At 42.4% G+C, this 21,111-nt stretch overlaps 1 protein-coding gene across 1 annotated transcript in view; it reads left to right on the top strand.

Moving 5' to 3' along the window:
- SUSD1 (sushi domain containing 1) overlaps positions 1-21,111 on the top strand; it is a 94,605-nt gene that overhangs the window by 28,580 nt on the left and 44,914 nt on the right. The window contains exons 6-8 of the mRNA XM_080667893.1: positions 12,786-12,965; positions 19,285-19,382; positions 20,040-20,226. Coding sequence (XP_080524019.1) covers positions 12,786-12,965; positions 19,285-19,382; positions 20,040-20,226 — 465 coding nt within the window. The remainder of the gene's footprint in view (positions 1-12,785; positions 12,966-19,284; positions 19,383-20,039; positions 20,227-21,111) is intronic.

Here is a 21,111-nt window from a genome sequence, read left to right as displayed (position 1 = left end):
AGGCTATACATCAAAATATTACCAGTGGTGCCCTGGCCCGTTTTGCTCAGTGGAGCAGTCTGAAGGGTTGTGGGTTTGATTACCGGTCAAGGGCATATACTTCGATCCCTGGCCTGGGTTGGGTGCAAATGGGAGGCAACCAATTGATGTGTCTCTCTCATATCTCCATCTCTCTTCCCTCTCTCCATCTCTCTTCCCTCCCCTCCATTCTCTCAAAAAAAAAAAAAAAAATCAGTGGATGAGGATTTAAAAAAATGTTAACAGTGGTAATTTGCACTGTTGGTGGGTGGGTCCTGGATGATTTTTATATCTTATGTACTTTCTGTATTGAAGGAATTTTTAACATATAACAAAGTCCAGTTTTCATTGAATTTATTGCATAACTAAGTAACCTCAGTGATGTGTGTGGCTGAGTTAATCCTTTTGCTACTCTGATTTGTGATTTCAGGCTCTAAACACATTTTTTAAAAATATTTTATTGATTTTTTACAGAGAGGAAGAGATAGGGATAGAGAGTTAGAAACATCGATGAGAGAGAAACATCGATCAGCTGCCTTCTGCACACTCCCTACTGGGTATGCGCCTGCAACCGAGGTACATGCCCTTGATCGGAATCGAACCTGGGACCCTTGAATCCGCAGGCTGACGCTTTATCCTCTGAGCCAAACCGGTTAGGGCACATTTTTTTTTTTTAATATATTTTATTGATTTTTTACAGAGAGGAAGGAAGAGTGATAGATAGTCAGAAACATCGATGAGAGAGAAACATCGATCAGCTGCCTCTTGCACACCTCCTACTGGGGATGTGCCCGCAACCAAGTTACATGCCCTTGACCGGAATTGAACATGGGACCTTTCAGTCCGCAGGCTGACGCTCTTCCACTGAGCCAAACCGGTTTTGGCTCTAAACACATTTTAATAGTTAATTATCATCCTGGGGGGTAAGAAATTCTAAAAGTATATTTTAGCTCTAACATCTTTCAATAAATCAATTAAAATGCAGAACTTAGATTAAAATGTGTCATAATGCATATCAAAGAACTCCCTAAGGATTTATACAGGAAACCCCATCTAAAACAATTTGTATTATACTTGGAAATTGGATTTCCATCTGGATTATTGGACTGAGAATACAGAAGGTTAGAGCGTGCTTGTTATATTCCTCTGAGAACTGTTATTTAGAAGATCTTCACTTCTTTCCCTCCTCTAATAACTGCTCTCTGCCTTCTGACACCCTCCTCCACCTCCCCCATGTCACCACATGGCTGAGGCTTCTCAGAGCTGTGTCTACCCCTTCTTACTTACCCTTCAGTCTGCGTGGGGCCTCCAGAATCTGGGCCATGTGCCAGCCAGCACTGTATTTTTAGCTCAGAGTTATAAAGCCACAGGAATTGGGAATTCCACTAAGAACCCAAGCAGACTGTGAACTTGGATGCTGCGGAGGAGCAGGTACTTGTGAAGGGAGCAGCTGTGATTACAGATGGCAGCGTTTGTGTCCCAGAACAGGCTTTCCCGACAGAGAAGGTACAGTTGGTGGACCTGTTGTTCATGTTCTTCCAGTTTCTGTGTCCTCGGTGGCTGTGCTGCCTTGGCAGGGGGGCCTGTGACATGGGTCCCCCATCCCACCGGGCCTCAGAGCTGGAAGTGAGGGTGACAGGTCCCTGTGGTCCCCTCTTCTTATTTTTTAAAATATATTTATTTATTTATTTATTATTTTTTTAAATTTCATTTTATTGTTTAAAGTATTACAAATGGTATATTTTTATTGATTTCAAAGAGGAAGGGAGAGGGAGAGAGAGATGGAAACATCAATGATGAGAGAGAATCATGGATTGGCTGCCTCCTGAGTGCCCCCTACTGGGGATTGAGCCTGCAACCCTGGTACATGCCCTAACTGGGAATCGAACTGTGACCTCCTGGTTCATAGGTTGACACTCAACCACTGAGCCACATCGGCTGGGCTGTGGTCTCATCTTCTGACGTAGGTAGGATTTGATGGAAACATGTGGCTGAAAGGATAGTATTTCTACCTTGCATTCCCTACATTTTGTTATTGTTACTACTTTTTTAATTTTCAGAAAAGATGCAAGTTATGAGTGGCAGCTTAAAGAATGTAGGTTTCTAAAAAATCAACCAAGCCAGGAGCAAGGTGAGGGAATCACTTGGACCATGTTATCATCAACAACAAAATGGAGTCTGGTTCTCCTGTTATATACGATAGAGTCTGTGACTAAGAAAGTCTGGAGTCGGGAGGAGAGAAGACAGCTACGCCACTGTGCTATCCAGGTGCACACCTAAATTTATGTGAGGAGAACAAGCAAAGACGACGAGAGTTCCAATGGGGACATGGGTGGCTCCATGGAGGTGGGGGTGTTGGTGCTCTTCCCTGTGAGGTGTTTGCTTCCTGTGTAAGGGTCCATTGAGGAAGGGTGGTTTGTAGTGTGGGCACACCGTGGGAGGGTTCTGGGGACATCTGTCATCCAGATGTGCCCCCTATCTTATGGGCCACATCTTCCTTTCGAGCTGGGAATTCTTACTGAACAGTCCTTTTAAGAATCCACTTTGAGGCTTGCCCACTCCAGCCCATTCCCCAGGAATGCATCCCTTGAAACATAAATTGAATTATCCTCTCTCCTTGCTTAAAATTCTTCTAAAAACATGGGAATGGCCACTTTATTTAGAATAAAATTCAAGCTCTTATTCATGGCCTCGGAAGTCAACAGGGGTTTGGCCTCTTGTCTTTTCTGCAGGTTACATCTCCTATCACCCTTTCCCAGCCAACATGCCAGACTCTGACTAGTTTCAGGGCCTTTGCACATGCCTTTCCTCTACTTGACATACCAACCTCCTTAAATTTCTTAATTATAGTAAAATATGTGTAATATAAAAATTGACCCATTTGTAAGTGTACAATTCAGTGGCATTAAATACATTCATCATGTCATGCAGCCATTTTCAGAATGTTTTCATTATCCTAAACAGAAACTCTGTGCCCGTTAAATAATAACTTACGATTCCTGTCTCCCTCTAGCCCCTGGTAACTTCTGTCGTACCTTCTGGCTCTGTGAATTTGTATTCTAGGTACCTGATGTATGTGGACTTATACAATATTTATCTTTTTGGCTTATTTGACATAACAATGTTTTCAAGGTGCATCCATTTTGTAGCATGTGTCAGAACTTCAATCCTTTTAAAGGCTGAATATGATTCTATGGTATGTATAGACTACCTTTTGTTTATTCATTCATCTGTTGACAAGGTCTCCCTGCTCTTGGCATTCTTCTCATCTTTCAATTTTTAGCTTTAGATGTCATCTCTGATATTTTCTTTCTTAGTACACAACGTGTAAGTGTATTATAATTATTTTGTGGTTTATATCAGTCTCCCCTACTGGACTGTAGATCTGGGAGTGCAGTGACCACATAGTCTTCTGCACCTGGCAGAGTGCGTGGCATACCTGAGGCTTGTGGACGCATCCTGTATTTCTGTGATGTCAGTGGTTACTTCTCCACTTTCGTTTCTGATTTTATTTATTTGGGTCCTCTCTGTTTCTTGATGAGTCTGGCTAACAGTTCAATTTTGTTTATCCTTTCGAAGAACCAGCTTTTGGTTTCATTGCTTTTTTTGTATTGTTTTTTTAGTCTCTATGTTATTTATTTCTGCTCTAATCTTTATTATTTCCTTCCTTCTATTTACTCTGGGCTTTTCTTGTTGTTCTCTTTCTAGTTCTCTAAGTTGTAGGGTTAAATAATTTATTGTTGATTTTTCTTGTTTTTTGAGGTATGCCCGTAGTGCTATGAACTTCTCTCAAGACTGCTTTTGCTGTGTTCCAGAGATTTTGGGTTGTTGTGTGTTCACTTTCATTTGTTTCCAGGAAGTTTTTGATTTCTTTCTTGATCTCATTAGTAATCTATTCATTGTCCAATAACATGCTATTTAGTCTCCAGATGTTTTAATGTTTTTGGGTCTTTTTACTGTAGTTGATTTCTAATTTCATTTCACTGTGATCTGAGAAGATGCTTGATATGATTTCAATCTTCTTGAACTTGTAGAGACATGTTTTGTGTCCTAACATGTGGTCTATCTTTGTGAATGATCCATGTGCACTTGAGAAGAATGTATATTCTGCTGTTTTGGGGTGAAATGTTCTATAAATGTCAATTAAATCTTTCTGATCCAGTGTGTCCTTTAGAGTCACTGTTTCCTTGTTTGTGGATGCATCCTGAATCCCCCTCAAAAGGTGGCTCAGACAAAGGCAGTCATTGTGGTATTGACTCTTGCATGGCTGCCCCAGTTTATCCTGTGGCAGTTCAATTCCTGTCAAGGGCACGAACCTCAGTTGAAGGCTTGACCCCTGGCCCCAGTTGGGGCACGGATTAGGGCATGTGCGGGAGGCAAACAATTGATGTGTCTCTCTCATAAGTGTTTCTCTTTCTCTGTCTTCATCCCCCTCCTTTCCACTCTGTCTACAAATCAATGGAAAAAATATTCCTGGGTGAGGATTAACAAAAATAAAATAAATTTCAAGATCTTTCTGAAACTTCCTATCATAAAGTGGGAAGGTCAACAATTCTTCACCTTTCACTACCTAATAGATTGGTTTTTGACTCAAATAGTCTATTTACAACTGGAATGTTAAAATGAAGAATTTTAATGATTTAAAAAAAAAGATTCATATGCAGCTCACAGTATCAAACCCCATTGTTGCAGTTTCTGAAGGGTTTAGATTCTAGCTATTTCCATACTAGATACTATTTGTTGACAATAAATGTTATGTGTAATGGAAATTTTTCTTTTGTTTTTTTCCAAATGAGCTTTCTCTATCTGAAGGAAATGTATTGTTAGTCGAGGCTAAGTTCGTGGAAGACTTTAGAATACAGAGTATATCAAAAAATATTTCTTCTTTCACTGCCTAAGGCAGATGGACTCTTTTGGTGCTAATGAGCTCATTAGCTTAGTCTCAGCAGTTAATAAGCTACTCTTGAGAATCTGCTTTGTGGCATACTGAAACCCTCCCATTTTCCTTTGATGGTTATGATAACATTTGCTAAATTCAAGTTGCCACAGATTGAGACATTAGATTTCAGCCCCCAACATTGATGATATATGTAATTTAGTGCCCAAGTGATCCCGGATTAAGGGTCAAACTGTATTTGGCCATATTTGGAACATGCCATAAAATGCATGACACTGTGTCATAAAGTTACACTTTGACCCATTCTTTAGCATATTTTTTACATATAAATATCACTGAGATTCATGTTCACAATATTAATTACTCACATGAATACAGGGATATTGAAAAATATTGGATATAGACACAGCCCACAAAGAGCTGACCAATAAGAGGAGAAGAGAAAATTTTTACAAATGAAATAAGTGAAGAAAGTATAGGTATAAGTGCTATATATTCAAGGATGAATATAGATCCTCGTGGAATCAGCCCAGACTCTTACAACCTACCACATTATACTAATTTCCAGATGTTACATAAAGCTTCTGATTTGAGAAGGTTAGAGACTTCCTTCTATTATTACTGACCAAAGAAGACAACGGACTTTAATGGGATTTTCTTCAGTTTTCATCCTTGTTTCTGTTCCTTTGCCAAAGCTTTTCATCTAGCAGTTTATTTGTCAGGGATGGTTGTGTGTGTTTTTCAGTCAAGATCAGTATGTGGAATAGGTCTATCATTCATTTCCCCAGCAGTTGGAGAAATGCCTGCCTCAATTTATTGCCTTATTGGTCTCTTTTCCTCTTCTTTCTCAGCTTAGTCTTTATTGGTCTCTAAAACAGTCTTGGATAAAGCCTTTTATTACTACGTGTGCTCTGTCACCAGCGACCGTATTGCGCTGACTGTATGATAAGCAGCAGGCACTGTGGGTGATGTTGGTGATACAGTGAGTCATTGATTAGATGCCAGATTTTCTTCTGGAATATTTTCTCGGGTAGAGTAGTAAAGCTAGCCATGTGGGTAAACATTTTCACCTTCGAGATATGAAATAAAGTTACAATATAAATGTGATCCTTGAAACCGGCACAGCACATCCCCCCTCCCCCACCCCAGGGAGACCTGTTTTGAAGTCAATCATTTGAATAAAAGCACAGATAATAGGATAGTAAGGAAATATTCCCAGCCATGTTCATAATTAGTGGGCTGTATTCCTGCTGCAGTTCCAAACATTACTTAATGATATAATTAGCCAGACAAACGTGTGCTTTAATGAACGCATATGCAGCACAAGATTTGTGCTGCTTATTATTTTCTTTCCTTTGGATAGAAACTGTTTTTATTATTATTTTATTGTTATTCTTTTTTGTTAATCCTCATCCAAGGATATTTTTTCCATTGATTTTAGAAAGAGTGGAAAGGGGGTGGGGGAGAGAGAGAAGCATCTATGTGAGAGAGACACATCAATTGGTTGCCTCCTGCACATGACTGTGGCCAAGGATTGAACCTGCAACCCAGGTATGTGCCCTTAACTGGGAATCAAACCTGTGACCCTTCTGTGCATAGGCTGATGCTCTAATCACTGAACCACAACTGCCAGGGCTCCTTGTGAGGGTGAGAGCTCTATGGTTTTCATGTAGAACTATATTTTCATTACCTATTGCAGCCTCAATGGATTGATTTTTGATTATTTCTTAGCTAGAGGCCCGGTGCACGAAATTCGTGCACTGGGGGTGGGGGTGTCCCTCAGCCCAGCCTGCACCCTCTCCAATCTGGGACCCTCGGGATCATCCCTCTCACAATCCAGGACTGCTGGCTCCTAACCACTCATCTGCCTTCCTGCCTGATTGCCCCTAACCGCTCCCCTGCTGGTCTGATTGCCCCCAATTGCCCTCCCCTGCTGCCTGATGGTCCCCAACTGCCCTCCCCTGCTGGCCTGTTCGCCCCCAACTGCCCTCCCCTGCCGGCCTGATTGCCCACAACTGCCCTCTCCTGCTGACCATCTTATGGTGGCCATCTTGTGGTGGCCATCTTGTGACGATGTGGGGGTGGCCATCTTGTAATGACATGAGGGTGCAAGGGCCACCTAGGCTTTTATTAGTATAGATAGGAGCCACCTGCTTTTGGTCTGAGTAGAAGGGGCAGTGTCTGCCATCTCTCTTAAGCTGGGGAGGAGGGGCGGGGGGGTTTAACAATATCTGTGACAGGATTATGTTCCAGGCCAAACACAGGCCACACCCCATACTATGGGGTTAAGCATCAGTACCAAGAAAGCTTCAGGGGGTCACACAACTGCAGAGGAAGTCTATTTCCAGCAGCTCTTTTGCTCTGGAAGAATTCTTGGAGACAAGATTGGGCAGAGGGAATTGTCACAGACTGATTCAAATATTCCTCATGCAACCTTTTTCCCCCGAGGTATCAGCTCACCTGCAAGATTAGTCCCAGTCAGGGCCTAGAGTGGGCCCCTTCACTGTAAGGCTGCCCAGATTGAATGGATCTGGACTTTGGGGTCACGCAAACCTTGGTTTGGACACGGCTCTATCTTTTATTAGGGGTGTGGCTTTTGAATGTGACTTAAGCTCTTAGGATCTCTATTTTCATATCTATAAACTACATGAAAAAAATAAAAACCACATCTACCTTACAGGGTTTTCTGTGAGGAATAAGTAAGATAGTGTGTATCTAATAAACTATCCGTGTTCAGTAGGATTTCAATGAATGCTATTTATTTATTTATTTGTTTGTTTTTGTTACTCCCCACCCAAGGATATATTTTTCTGTTGATTTTTGGAGAGAGTGGAAGGGAAGGGGAGAGACAGAGAGAGAGAGAAACATTGATATGAAAGAGACACATCGATTGGTTGCCTCCTGCATGTGCCCTGACCAGGGCCAGGGATTGAACCTGCAACCTAGGTACATGCCCTTGACTGAAATCGAACCAGGCACCCTTCAGTCCATGGGCCGGCGCTCAAAATTCCCTGGTACAAGACTGATTTTTTTTGTGGGTCTTTTTTTTTTTTTTGGCTTTCATCTACTTGGTGTTAGGTAGGTATGAGTTACCTCTGTTGGTTAACAAATATGCAGGTAATGTGTTTGTGTCTCGTTATTATACTTACAAGTTAGTGAAGTCTGTTTTCTTCCTCAGGGACTGCTATCATATCAAAGTAGCATTTATTGCATCTTGAACAATGATATAGTAATAGCAAGCTGTCCATGAACAATTATTTATTGACTATTTACTATATAAAATACTATTTTAAGTAGGCATTGTGGGGTGCAAGAGATTATAAGACTCTGTCCTTTACAAACTGTGCATATATTTGGGAGGACATAATATATTTAAAAAAGACACGAAATCCTCAAGCAGTATATAAAGGTCAAATGAGTGGGATAGATAATTATTGATTCTATCTCTTCTCTCATCTCACATCCACTCCATCACCAAGGACGCTGTTCTGCTTTCACAATATATCCCAAATCCATTCTCTTTCTATCCCCACCATCACCTCTCAAGTCCATCCAAGACCCCATCCTCTCTTTGTTGAACTACTGCTGCATACCCTATCTGATTTCTCTCCTTTTAAAAAAAAAAAAGTTTTAAATTGATTTTAAGGAGGGAGGAAGGAGAGAGGGAGGGAGGGAGAGAGAGAGAGAGAGAGAGAGAGAGAGAGAGAACATACAAACATCAATGTGAGAGAGATACGAGATACATCTGTTGCCTCTCTTATGTGCCCCGACTGGGATTGAACCGGAAACCGAGGTGTCCTGACAGGGAATTGAACTTGCAACCTTCTGTGCAGGGGACACTGCTATAACCAACTGAGCCACACCAGCCAGGGCAGATCTCTCTCCTTTTACTCCCGTTCTTCTCCCATCCCTTCTCCATCCAACAGTCAAAATGGCCTTTTAAAAACCTACATCAGATTATTTTATTCCCGTGCTTAAAACCCTCCAAGGACACTCCACTGCTTTTAAATAAAATCCAAGCTCTTTGGTAAGGCTTAGAAGGCTCTGTGTGATTTGGCCTTGCTTTTCTCTCCACCTTCAGCTCATGCTGTAGCAAACAGGTTGCTCTTCCCTTTCTGGAACACAGCAAGAGCTTTCTCATCTCAGGGTCTTTGCATTGGCTATTTCATTGGATTGAAATGTTTTTCCATGACTGGCTCATTCTCATCCTTCTGGTCCTTAACTCAGATATTACCTCCTCCGAGATATCAAACCATCCCTGACCACTCTATTTAAAAAGCCTTTTCCATCCTACCACATTATCTTACCTCTTACATAACATTTACCACAATCTGTAATTATCTTGTTGATTTTATTTATGTCTATTAATTCTCTCCCTAAGTTGTATGAGGGCAGTGATCTTGTCCATTTTGTTCATTGCAATAATGAGTAGCATAGTGTCTGGTATGTGCTAGGTGCTCAATAAATATCTGAGTAAATGAACAAATGAATACGGCCACCAAAGTTCAGAGGAAGAAGGGACCCCTCCATTACTCATAAAACAGATTAGTCATTGGGAAGGAGTTTGCTTGGTCTGAGGGAGAGTGTAATTGGAGGAGAAAGAGTGTGAGGAAGGCAGAGGGGAGTAAGCTTAGGTGAGAGGGGCAGTTACTGTAGGGTTTCAGAGATGGAGCAACTCTTTAGAGGCAGCAGGTGTAGGGGAAGGAATCTGACCAACATGGATTTGACTCTTGGCCATCACATAACTACCCATGTGACTTTGGATGTGTCATTTAGCCACTGAGCCATTTCACCTATGAAATGGAGAAAATAACCCCCAGCATAGAGCGTTACTGTGAGTAGTAATGATTTATATTAGGGTCATATTGAGATGCACATGAGAATAAATAGTAGCCATTCATACCAGTTTTTAAATTAGATTCTCAAATATGGAGCTTTGTAGAAATGTGGATGCCAAGAACTTAACTCAGTACCACTGATTCAAAAGAGTTGTGTGTGTGTGTGTGTGTGTGTGTGTGTGGTGGGGTGAAACTCTAGCATTCTTTCCCCAGGTGATTCATATGTACAGCTATTGTTTAGAACCACGTGTTTAATCCAAGCCATGCTGGGATCCTCTCTAAATATCCCTTGTCAAGGGACTGTCCAATTTGAAAGCTTTGTGATGAGATCACAAGTCAGGGGTTTAGGTTGACTAGCACTGGGCATCTGCCTGAGTCTCTGAATCTTAGTCCTTAGAGATCAGGCTATTGATGTCTCCTCAACCCTCAAATTAGTTATTTTTTATATCAATTTAAAAAATGTTGTAGTCCCAACTAAAGCCACCATGTCTTCTATTATTCTTCACCATGTCCAAGAGGGAAGTCAATTTAGTTACCTTCTGCACTCTTTTTTCTTTCTTTAAAAAAAATATATATATTTTTATTGATTTCAGAGAGGAAGGACGAGGGAGAGAGATAGAAACATCCATGATGAGAGAGAATTATGGATTGGCTGCCTCCTGCAAGTCCCGCCCTGGGGATTGAGCCCACAACCTGGGCACGTGCCCTTGACCGGAATCGAACCTGGGACCTTTTAGTTCACAGGCCGATGCTCTATCCACTGAGCCAAACCAGCTAGGGCTTACCTATGGAGAGTTCTCTCTTTTCCGCATCCAGCGTGGCTAGAGAGCATCCGGTTCCTGAGTAGGGGCTGCTGGGGATTGAGAAGATGAAAGAAAGAGACAGACACAGAGATGAAAGGAAAAGCTGGGGCCGGGAGGGACCGCTGCCCTCTTCTGATGGAGAGACAGGGACCCAGAGCCAACACGGCGTGTTTATTTTATACCCCAAATACCAGGAAGTTTTACTAAAGGACAAGGAAAGGGGAATATGTGCATTCTTGTAGCTTCTTTGTAAATCGTCACTTCTGGGTGGGCCCTAGTCATATTCATTCCTGGTGCTTGGCTGGATTTACATAATAAAACCCACTCCCCAGCACCTGGGCAGAGATGAAGGTCAAGCTGACAGCACTTCTGCCTTTTGGCAGAATGTGTTTCCAGCACGTGGCTTTGCCTACCGCCCTGGATTCAGCTGACAATTTAAAGAAATGCCCATGTGCCTTCCCAGGCGCTCTCTACACTTACCTTCTGCACTCTTACCCCTTTAGTATCTGTGCTTCTCCCTTAACCCAACTATCTGTCACTGAGTTCCCTCCCAAATATCTCCAATGTGCTGTTTAGAATTCCAGCTTCAAGGCCAATAAACCTGCTTAAACCTATACCCTCAATCTCTTCACTGATGCTCCATCTATTTCCTGCTGTAACTGAACCCTGGCTTAAACTAGAAGATGTTTTAGATGTCAACAATGACTGGGCAGTCTTATGAAACATTAACCACCTGATCTTTTGGTTGCTCATTTACACACAAATATACTCATGTCTTGGAATGTTTTGGGCCAATAAATGTCTAAAGGCTTGATGCTGGGAAAACATGATAAGGGCCAAGAGGTCTTGTGTTTGGTAAACATCTATGAAAAGGAGCCAAATCTCTGTGAGCGGACATGGGGCTTGAGAGGTAGATAGGGTTGGAGGATTTATGAAATGACCACCTCATTCTGGTGCCATAACTGCTGCTGATTTGATTGGAATCTGCACTAACCAGAGACTAACTCTTTTTAAAAAATCTCAGAGCCGGGTGACAGGACAGGTGGGTTGAGCTGTTGTATTAAGGGTTTTGAGATAACTCCAATGACAAAAGGTGAGAGAGGGCTCCCTCAAGGAAATAACTCGGGGGTTCTGCACCCATATGAGATGGAGAAGAGTACAATTCCATTAAATCCACCCATTCCGTGTCAGAAGCTCATTTGAGAGAAGCCACCTAATTCTAAGGCTGAGAATAGTTGATGAGGAGTTGGAAACAGATCATATATTTTTCTCTATTTTGAATGCTTTATCTCAATGAATGGACTTATGTTTTAAAAACCTAGATATTAGGAGTGCTTAATTTTCTTGGCTTTCTACAGATGGGGAGAAAACGAAAAATCAGAATGAATGCCAAATGTCATATTTTTTCTTTTCTTTCTGTATTTAGGTATAACTAGGACTATTGGTTACCTTTGTAGTTACTATGACCATTTTATTTTGTATTTTATATTTATTATGCTTTCTTGAATAAAAGTATATCTGTGAGCTCCCCACTACATGAGAAATGTAGCATGTTTTATTTCTTCCCTTCACCTCCTTGCTCAGATTTTGTTCAAAGAATTTGGAATTTCATTTTCAAATTATTGTGGGTTTTTTTTTTTTTTACATTGTTAGCTTTGATTTTTTTTTTTCAGGAAAGATACACATGGATTTTTTTTTTCCTAATTATAGAATATCTAAAAATGACTTTCTTTTATGTTAAGTAGCACTTGGCTGGGTCTAAACTGGTAATGTCCTTTTTCTGTAAATACTTCCCCCATTAATTTGCTTTAAAAAGTCCAGAGATTTTAATATATATATGTATATATATATAGATATATATAATTTAATATTCATTTGGCAATAAAACTCCTACAATTGTAGTATTGTCTACTCAGGAGCTAATGATTTGAAGGTGCATGGTAAAAGGTACTAGAAAGTCTTGATATTTAAAAGAACCCTGAGATGGATTATTTCATTGACCAAGGAAGTCTTTATAATATAAATAATCTTATCATTGGAATTTTTTTATGTACGTGAGTTTGTAAATTTCACTTCTGAACAATCTTACTTTGTATACCTGCAATTGGACTAGTGTTTTCTCTTTTCCCATGAGTGGCCTCTGTCATTGCTAAGTGTTTATTTCCACAATAGGAATTATGGGGGTAGAACTCGGGGTCATGACCAGTGCTGTGCTACCTCCCCTTGCAGAGATCAGCTGCGGCCGCCCTCCGGAAGTGCAGCATGCGTCCCTGGTGGGGAATCACAGCTCCAGCCTGGGCAGTGTGGCTCACTACACCTGTCAAGAGGGCTTCGAGAGCCGTGGAGGAAAGATCACTTCCGTTTGCACAGAGAAAGGCACCTGGAGAGAAAGTACTTTGACATGCACAGGTATAGATTTTATTCCCCGGGGGTCATGTTTGCTAGAAGCAAAGGGCCAGCGGGAGCAAGGGACCTAAAGCTGTTCGATTGCTGCCTCAGTCTGTGCACTGCGTGCGCCTGGCTATGCCCTTTACCTGGGTGGGCACCTGGCTTTAAGTTTGTCAGCTAAATCCTGAAAATTTAGAGGGTGGATTGGGATAGAAACTTTTACACTGCCATCTTTTGAAGCTCATGTTAAATCACAGTGACTCCTGTCTCCTCGGCTTGGCTGGCTGAGGAATTTTTCTCTCTGAACCATTTTCTCAGGGGAACGTACCTAAAAGTCCTCACTTAGCCCATGTTGACAGCTTTCCAGAGAAAATGTGATGTAATGAAAAATAGGTGTTTAATGTTTATTGTTATTTGTGGTAAAATACATACAACATAAAATTTACCATCTTACCCATTTTTAAAGTATTTTCACATTGTTGTGCAACTTATCTCCAGAACTTTTTCATCTTCCAAAACTGAAACTCTATACCCATTAAACAATAACTCCCCACTGCCCCTCCCCACAGACCCTGGCACCACCATTCTACTTCCTGTTTCTATGAGTTTGACTAATTTAATTACCTCATATAAGTGAGACCATGTAACATTTGTCCTTCTGAGACTAGCTTATTTCACTTAGCATAATGTCCTCCAGGTTCATCCATGTTGTCAGAAGTGGTGAGATTGCCTTCTTCTTCTTTTTTTTTTTCCACTTAAGATTATCTTCTTTTTAAAAAAATATATTTTTATTGATTTTTTTACAGAGAAGAAGGGAGAGGGATAGAGAGTTAGAAACATTGATGAGAGAGAAACATCGATCAGCTGCCTCTTGCACACCCCCTACTGGGATGTGCCGGCAACCAAGGTACATGCCCTTGATTAGAATCGAACCTGGGACCCTTCAGTCCGTAGGCTGACGCTCTATCCACTGAGCCAAACCGGTTAGGGCTTGCCTTCTTTTTTGAAAGATGAATAATATTCCACTTGTGTATCTATTATGTTGTACTTATCCATTCATTCACTGATGGACAACTTGTGTTGCTTCCACATCTTGGCTATTATGAATAATGCTGCTATGCACATAGGTGTGCAAATACCTCTTTGAGATCCTTCTTTCAATTCTTTTGGATATATACCTCCAAATAGAATTCCTGGTGAATAGGAGTTTTGAGACTTCAGTTCACATTCTAGCTGTGCCACATATTAAGCTGTGTGCCATCTGGTAAGGCATCATTTTCCCTAACCCTGAGTTTCCTCACCTCTAAAAGTGGGAAAATAAAGTCTGTTCTCCCTGTTTCAAAGAGTTATTGAGAGGGACTCAAATGAGATTATCTATGGGGAGCAGTTTGAAAAGTTTAAAGCACAGTGCACATGTCAGGTCTTTACTGAAATTTTTCGCCTTGCTTAAAGAAGATCTTCTGAAAGAGAAATGTGCACTTCCACATGCTTTATTTCACACCTGTGCCTCCAAGAAGCAAGGTGGGAAAAGGCAATGACTCTTACCATTTGTGATGGTTGGTCTGGGGGTGTGACAAATGGCTGAATGACTCTGGGAATGTATTTCTAAATGTTGACTTTCTTGGCTCCAAAGGCAAAGCTCTGAAGAGCGGAAATCTCAAGATGGTTTTCATCTGGTCTCTGGTTTGACTTGCAGCAGAATTACGATAGAATGTCCTGAGTCTTGCCAATCAAAGTTTTCCGTAGGATAGTCTAGCCCAGGGGTGGGCAAACTTTTTGACTCGAGGGCCACAATGGGTTCTTAAACTGGACCGGAGGGCCGGAACAAAAGCATGGATGGAGTGTTTGTGTGAACTAATATAAATTCAAAGTAAAGGAGTGGAGGGGAGAGCAAGAGAACCCTCCGCTCTTTCGGCTCCGCGGGCCAGATAGAACAGCCGAACGGGCTGGATCCGGCCCACGGGCTGTAGTTTGCCCACGGCTGGTCTAGCCAGAGAAAGCAAAGCGTGAACTGCTGGTGATTATTTGTCCATAAAGCAATAGCTCATAACCAGTTTGGGGATACAAATGTGATGAAATCTATCAAGTCAATAGATATCTATGTAGCACACACTATGTAGGAGGTACTTTGCCAGATGCTGCCTCTTTGGAATTTACAGGGCAATTGGGTCAACAGACTTTTCTCCAAAGAGATGCACATACACATGTACATACAATGTTTTACAAATTCAAGGTGTTCGTGGACCTCTAGAAGCCCTGGTGTAGATGGAGAACTCAGCTCCCCTGCTGACGCCCTGTCTGTGGCATGCAGTTCCCACATTCAGTCATCTCTACCACAAACACAGGAGGATGTAGGCTGGAGTCTGCAACCATAGAAACAACAAAGGGCAGGCGTGGATAATAACCCAGAGATCTCTGGAGAGGGCTCCCTCACTTGCCCAACCAGCACAGAAAAGCAGACAAGCCTGTAACCAACAACAAGGACTCCAGGTTTCCAGTCTTAATGGTCATTCCAGCCTATGATAGCATTTTGAACAGCACCTCTAAGAGTTATTTGGAGAAAGTGAGGCAGCTGCCTCATGAGATGCAGAACTCAACATCTGGGGATGTGTTCCTAGCCCATAGCTATCTACGGAGTCCCTTGGTAAGAGAGCGGGGCATGGCTTCTGGACCCAGCCATTTGCTTTATTGCTCAAGCTGCTCTGTCTCCAGCACTCAGAATTCAAGGGGGGTACAAGGATTAGTCACTGCATGAAAAACCAGTGGGTCTGCATGGGGCATAGTAAGCTATTAATTAGCGGATGCTTGTAGGCACTTTGAAGAACAAACATGTTATGTAACTGCTAATTTTAATTACATCCTCAGCCTGCCACCTTTCACAGAGTCTGTGGCTCCAGCTGCAGCTGTTTCCATGGGGTTATTCAAGCTTTGATTTAAGGGGAGAAAAGGCATTCTCCCTGAGAGCTGTTATCTTTCTGTGAGGAGGCCTCTAGCTCTCAATCAAGATTGGCAACTAAATTCATTTTCCGCAGATAAAGGGGGCCATTTGCATGCTGATCAATTCATAGTGCCCTGCACTTGATCACGGGTGGGTAGGTGGGAGAGGTAGTGAGAGAAGCTGGTTACCCTGGCTCTTGCTCAGCTGCCCCCCTTCTTTTTCCTTTTCCTTGTTTTTCACCCATTTCCTTATACCTTCCCTTCTGTCCCAGCTCCCTCTGTATATTTGGTGTTTGCCTTCCTCAGTCTTCACTTTTTAAAAAAATATTTTTTTATTAATTTCAGAGAGGAAGAAAGAGGGAGAGAGAGATAGAAACATCAGTGATGAAAGAGAATCATCTATTGGCTGCCTCCTGCATACCCCCCACTGGGGATCGAGCCTGCAACCCTGTCATGTGCCCTGACCAGAAATTGAACCATAACCTCCTGGGTCATAGGTTGATGCTCAACCACTGAGCCACTTTTGGGTTTTCCCCCCATCGTCTACTTTTCTGCCTAACCTCTGACTGCCCTCTTCCTCTGTTCTCTGTTTTCATTCTGTTTACCCCTCTTTTTACACTGAATGTTTCATTCCAAATTGGGGGGAAGAATCTATCTTCATTTTACCCCAGTTGTTTTTAGTTTAAAATCTTTTTGGAGCTCTCTTTCTCTGGATCAGTAGCATGCATCTGTCCATGTTTCTAATGGAGTGTGAACCCGAGCAAGGTGGTGGACTTTTTTTTTTTTTTAAAGGCTGGTTTGGACTGGAAACTCCAGACAGCTGAGAATTAGGTAACTGCTTTAGTGTCTGGAAAAACCCCAGGTGGAAGCTTGATGTTCAGTGAGTTGGTTTCCCTCAAGATCAAAGAGGTTGATTCATTCTTGATAAGCCCGTCCTGCCTTTCATTCTGCACAGGTCATTTGGCTTTTCATGTTTAGAATGTGGGTTAATAATTATAAGGTTGATGCTCACTCCTTCCAGGCTCTCAGAGGGGTAATAATATCTCTATTGGAGCACAGACTGTTTATCGGCCGCGATCCTTTCTGAGCCCCCTAACCTGACTCCGGCAGCCACTCCCAACTGCCTCCAGGCCTCCTGGTAGCCTCTGCTCCTTGTTTCGCTTTGTTTTTTGTCCACCTTCCTCGTGAACTCAATGACGCTCACTTGCAGTTCTACATGTTCCTGATGGAAAAGAATAGTCATCCAGGATAAATGGGCTCATTTATATAAATAGCCACAGGGCTGGGGTTCGTTTGATATGTGTATAACGTTTGGACCATCAAGCATTCTAGCCATCATTGACTGCATACCAACTGACCCACCCAGACCTCTGCTAGAGTTCATTTTGTCCTCAGAAAAACCCTGTGAGATTAAGTATGTTATTTTCGTTTCATAGATGAGGAATCTGAGACTCATGAAAGTTAAACAGCTTCCACAGGATCATTCAGCAAATGGCAGAGTTAGGATTTGAACTCAGGTCCATTAGCCTTGAAAGCCCATGATCTCCCTCCTATGCCAGAATTTTCCAAGCTTGAATTTTTTGTATGCCACCCTGACAGTGTTTGCTATAACAAAAGTATTATTTGTTTAATAGTTTTCTTAAAACAATTTGTATTTAAAACTTAAATTTATAATTTAAATTGGTTGATCAAGGACATTTTGCAGTATATTTGATATCACAAGTGTCTTATTTTTTCTAATATACACAAAAATTAATACAAAGCAACAATTGATTTAAGTACAACCAAAAATCATCCTAAAGTATATAAATGCATTTTAGGAAATCACTACTCTAAGCCATGTTAGTTCTACTTATTTTCTGATTCTAAAGATTAAAAAAAGAAGAAGGAAGGAAACATAGCAAAACTCTCATCATTTAATTTATTCAAATATGCACTTATTCAAAGTAGTCACCTTGGGAAGCCATATCCTCATTTTGATGATGCTGCCATGAACAAAATCTGTTTTATAATCCATTTGGGAATTGCCTTTGGAGTAGTGTATGAGTAATATTAGGATATCAGTCATCTTACTTTTTATTTTATTTTTTTATTTTTTTTTTAAATATATTTTATTGATATTTTACAGAGAGGAAGGGAGAGGGATAGAGAGCTAGAAACATCGATGAGAGAGAAACATCGATCAGCTGCCTCCTGCACACCTCCCACTGGGGATGTGCCCGCAACCAAGGTACATGCCCTTGACCGGAATCGAACCCGGGACCCTTCAGTCCGCAGGCCGATGCTCTATCCACTGAGCCAAACCGGTTTTGGCAGTCATCTTACTTTTTAAAAAATATGTTTTTATTGATTTCAGAGAAAGTAAGGGAGAAGAAGAGAGGGATAAAAACATCAGTGAGAGAGAGAATCATTGATCCGCTGCCTCCTGCACACCCTCCACTGGGGATGGAACCCACAACCCGGGCATGTGCCCTGACCAGGAATAAAATCATGACCTCCTGGTTCATGGGTTGATGCTCAACCACTGAGCCACACTGGCGGGCTAATTTTTATTTTTTTAAATATAGACAAGATTATGTCATCTACTTGTAGAGATAGTTTTACTTATCTGCAGGGGGTTTGATATTAAATAGGTAAAAAGCTATGCCCTCTTCCCATCTGAACAACTTCCTAGGTAGTAACTGGGGCCATTGGAAACTGTTACCTCAGGGAACCAAGACCCTGATCCGGTTTCCCACGTTGCCAAATTCATTACATGAAATGCATGCAGAATATTTAGAAGAAGCAGAACAACTCGAAGGAATCGGTGGCTTCCTGATAGGTCAGGATTAAATAGCGTCAGTTCAAGGAGTCCCAGAAGTATCCAGGGACCTTGTGAGAATTCATTGAGTTTACCCCAACTTGCTCCTTAGGGACGGTCCTGAGTGGTGATGCGTGTCATTTCCCTCTGGGGAGTAGCAGTGGCCTGGAAATAAGCGTGCTCCCTCAGCCGGTGGCATGAGGAGCCAGAACCAGATCTTACCTGCGCAGCTGCAGGGGAGAGGCCGGGCGCAGCTCTGGGCCTCTTTCCACCCCACACGAGTAGAATGCCAGTGGCATCCAGTGGCCTGTCGGATCGACCACAGGTTGAAATTCTTACCCATACTCACCCAAGCAGGAATCTTTCCTTTTCCTCCAAGTCAGGTCATGGGCCAGGATCATTCATGATGAAGATAAATGGGGTGATAGACCTAGGGTAGCTTGACTTGCCTGATTCGGTTTCTGAATCAGAGCATGAATGGTGAGCAGCAGATATTAGCTGGACAGATAAACGAAGTCATGCCCTCCAACATGGTCGCTGTTAGGATTTTTCCAAAATCTACTGATGCATTTTGTGAGCGGACTATCTCTTTTTCTGTTTTAGAGATAATTACAGAAATTAACGATGTATCAGTGTTTAATGACACCTGTGTGAGGTGGCAGACGAACCCAGGAAGAATGAACTCCAGGATCGTATATGTGGTAAGCAAAGTGATCGCTTTTTCCTTCCAGGGCAGGAATGGGAATCCAGGGGAACACGAGGCACCGGACTTGCTTCCGGGAGAACCTCTCAATCTAATTGTTCTCCAATCCCATCCTCCATTGAAAAAGGGAACAGGTTTTTTTTTTTTAAGATATCTGGATTATTTTACTTTACATTTTGTGTTTAATGTATTTGTCACTGGACAGGGTGTATGTGTGGGGATGCATTTATATTTGGTATCAAAGCTTGTTTCCAAGCACTTGTACGTCACTCCCCCAGTGTCAGCCTAGAAGTGGCTGCTGACTCTGTGACAGGTTGCAGGGAGCGGGTCTCAGGTTGTGACTCTGTTGATTGCTGGTCTTCTGTGTGTGGGGTAGCACTTAGACTCAGGACTCCTCATTTTATATCACTTCTTAGGGCCTATTGGTTACTGGGCTGATCAGACTTCATCATCAGATACCTGAGAGCAGAGGTTTACTGATTTTGAGTGCCCCGTTCCTCCTCCCCGCCCCCTGCCCCCCGCCCCCAACCCCCTGCCAGGGGAGCAGTGCAGTGTAAAGCAAACAGTAGGAGAAAAGGATCCAGCACCATCAAATCTCTCTTGGTCGTTTTAACTGGAGTCATGGTGGGTTCTCTTGTCTTTGCCCCTCGCGAAGGTACATGTCAAAGGACACCGGGCAGACCCGATAGAATCAGTTCATGAGGAGACAGTCAACCTGACCACAGACAGCAGGACCCCACAAGTGTGCCTAGACCTGTACCAAGGCACCAACTACACCGTGACCATCTCCACTGCCCCTCCCAGACGCTCCGTGCCAGCCATCATTGGGTTCCAGACAGCAGGTAGGTACAAGTGAAGTCTCATTTCCTCCCAGAAAATGCGAAGCACAGGATATAGGGGAAATATGCTTCAGAATCAACTGGGCAGGAGAGTTCAGAGTTGCTTTCTGAGATCCGTAGCCAGGAGAAGGTCCAGCAGGAGGGAGTCCTATACTAGTGACGCCAGGCGCAATGTATTGTGTCTCAGCTGGGCGTCTGGTTGAAGTGGGAGGTGATAGGCATTTAAAAGAAGACAAGGTGAGGTGATGATGCAGTCAGTTCTCAATTACCCAAGGCAATAGAGGTGGCCACATGGCTCTTTGGAAATGACAAAAATCATTTCCAGCTCTTGTCTATGAGAGGAGCCAGGGACACTGACCCAGTGGCTTTACATCTTGAATGGGAACTGACCCCAGGACTGATTGGGGCTGGGTAATCATGTTGACCGTGGGCAGGTGGATAGGGGTAGGCAGTCCCAGGGTACAGGATGGTAAGTGTTGGATGAAAAGAGAAATTGACAGGAAGAAGCTTCGAGAAGTAGTAATGAACCTCATTGCATAGTTATCACATAGATTTTTATAGTAATACTAGAGGCCCTGTGCACGAATTTGTGCATGGGTGGGGTTTGGCCTGCCAGCCCCAATTGGGGCTGATCAGGCTGGCCGGCCCTGCTCCCCCACCCCTCACTGCCCCCACCACCCCGCCACCTGGTCAATCTCCCAGTCAAGGGAACAATTTGCATATTAGGCTTTTATTATATAGGATTGTAACAGTTATAAGTTTTTTAAAAAGAATTCTAGTTATAGGGTATTAGGACTAATTAAATACTTTGTAAGCAAACCTGGAGAAGTCATTGGGGTCATTTTTTATTTTGGGGGAGTTGAGATAGTTTTCACTAAAGAAAATGTA

This window comes from Plecotus auritus, assembly GCF_963455305.1.
Source record: "Plecotus auritus genome assembly, chromosome: 5".
Taxonomy (NCBI): domain Eukaryota; kingdom Metazoa; phylum Chordata; class Mammalia; order Chiroptera; family Vespertilionidae; genus Plecotus; species Plecotus auritus.
The sequence above is the reverse complement of the archived record's forward strand: the minus strand, read 5'-3'. Positions and strand labels throughout refer to the sequence as shown.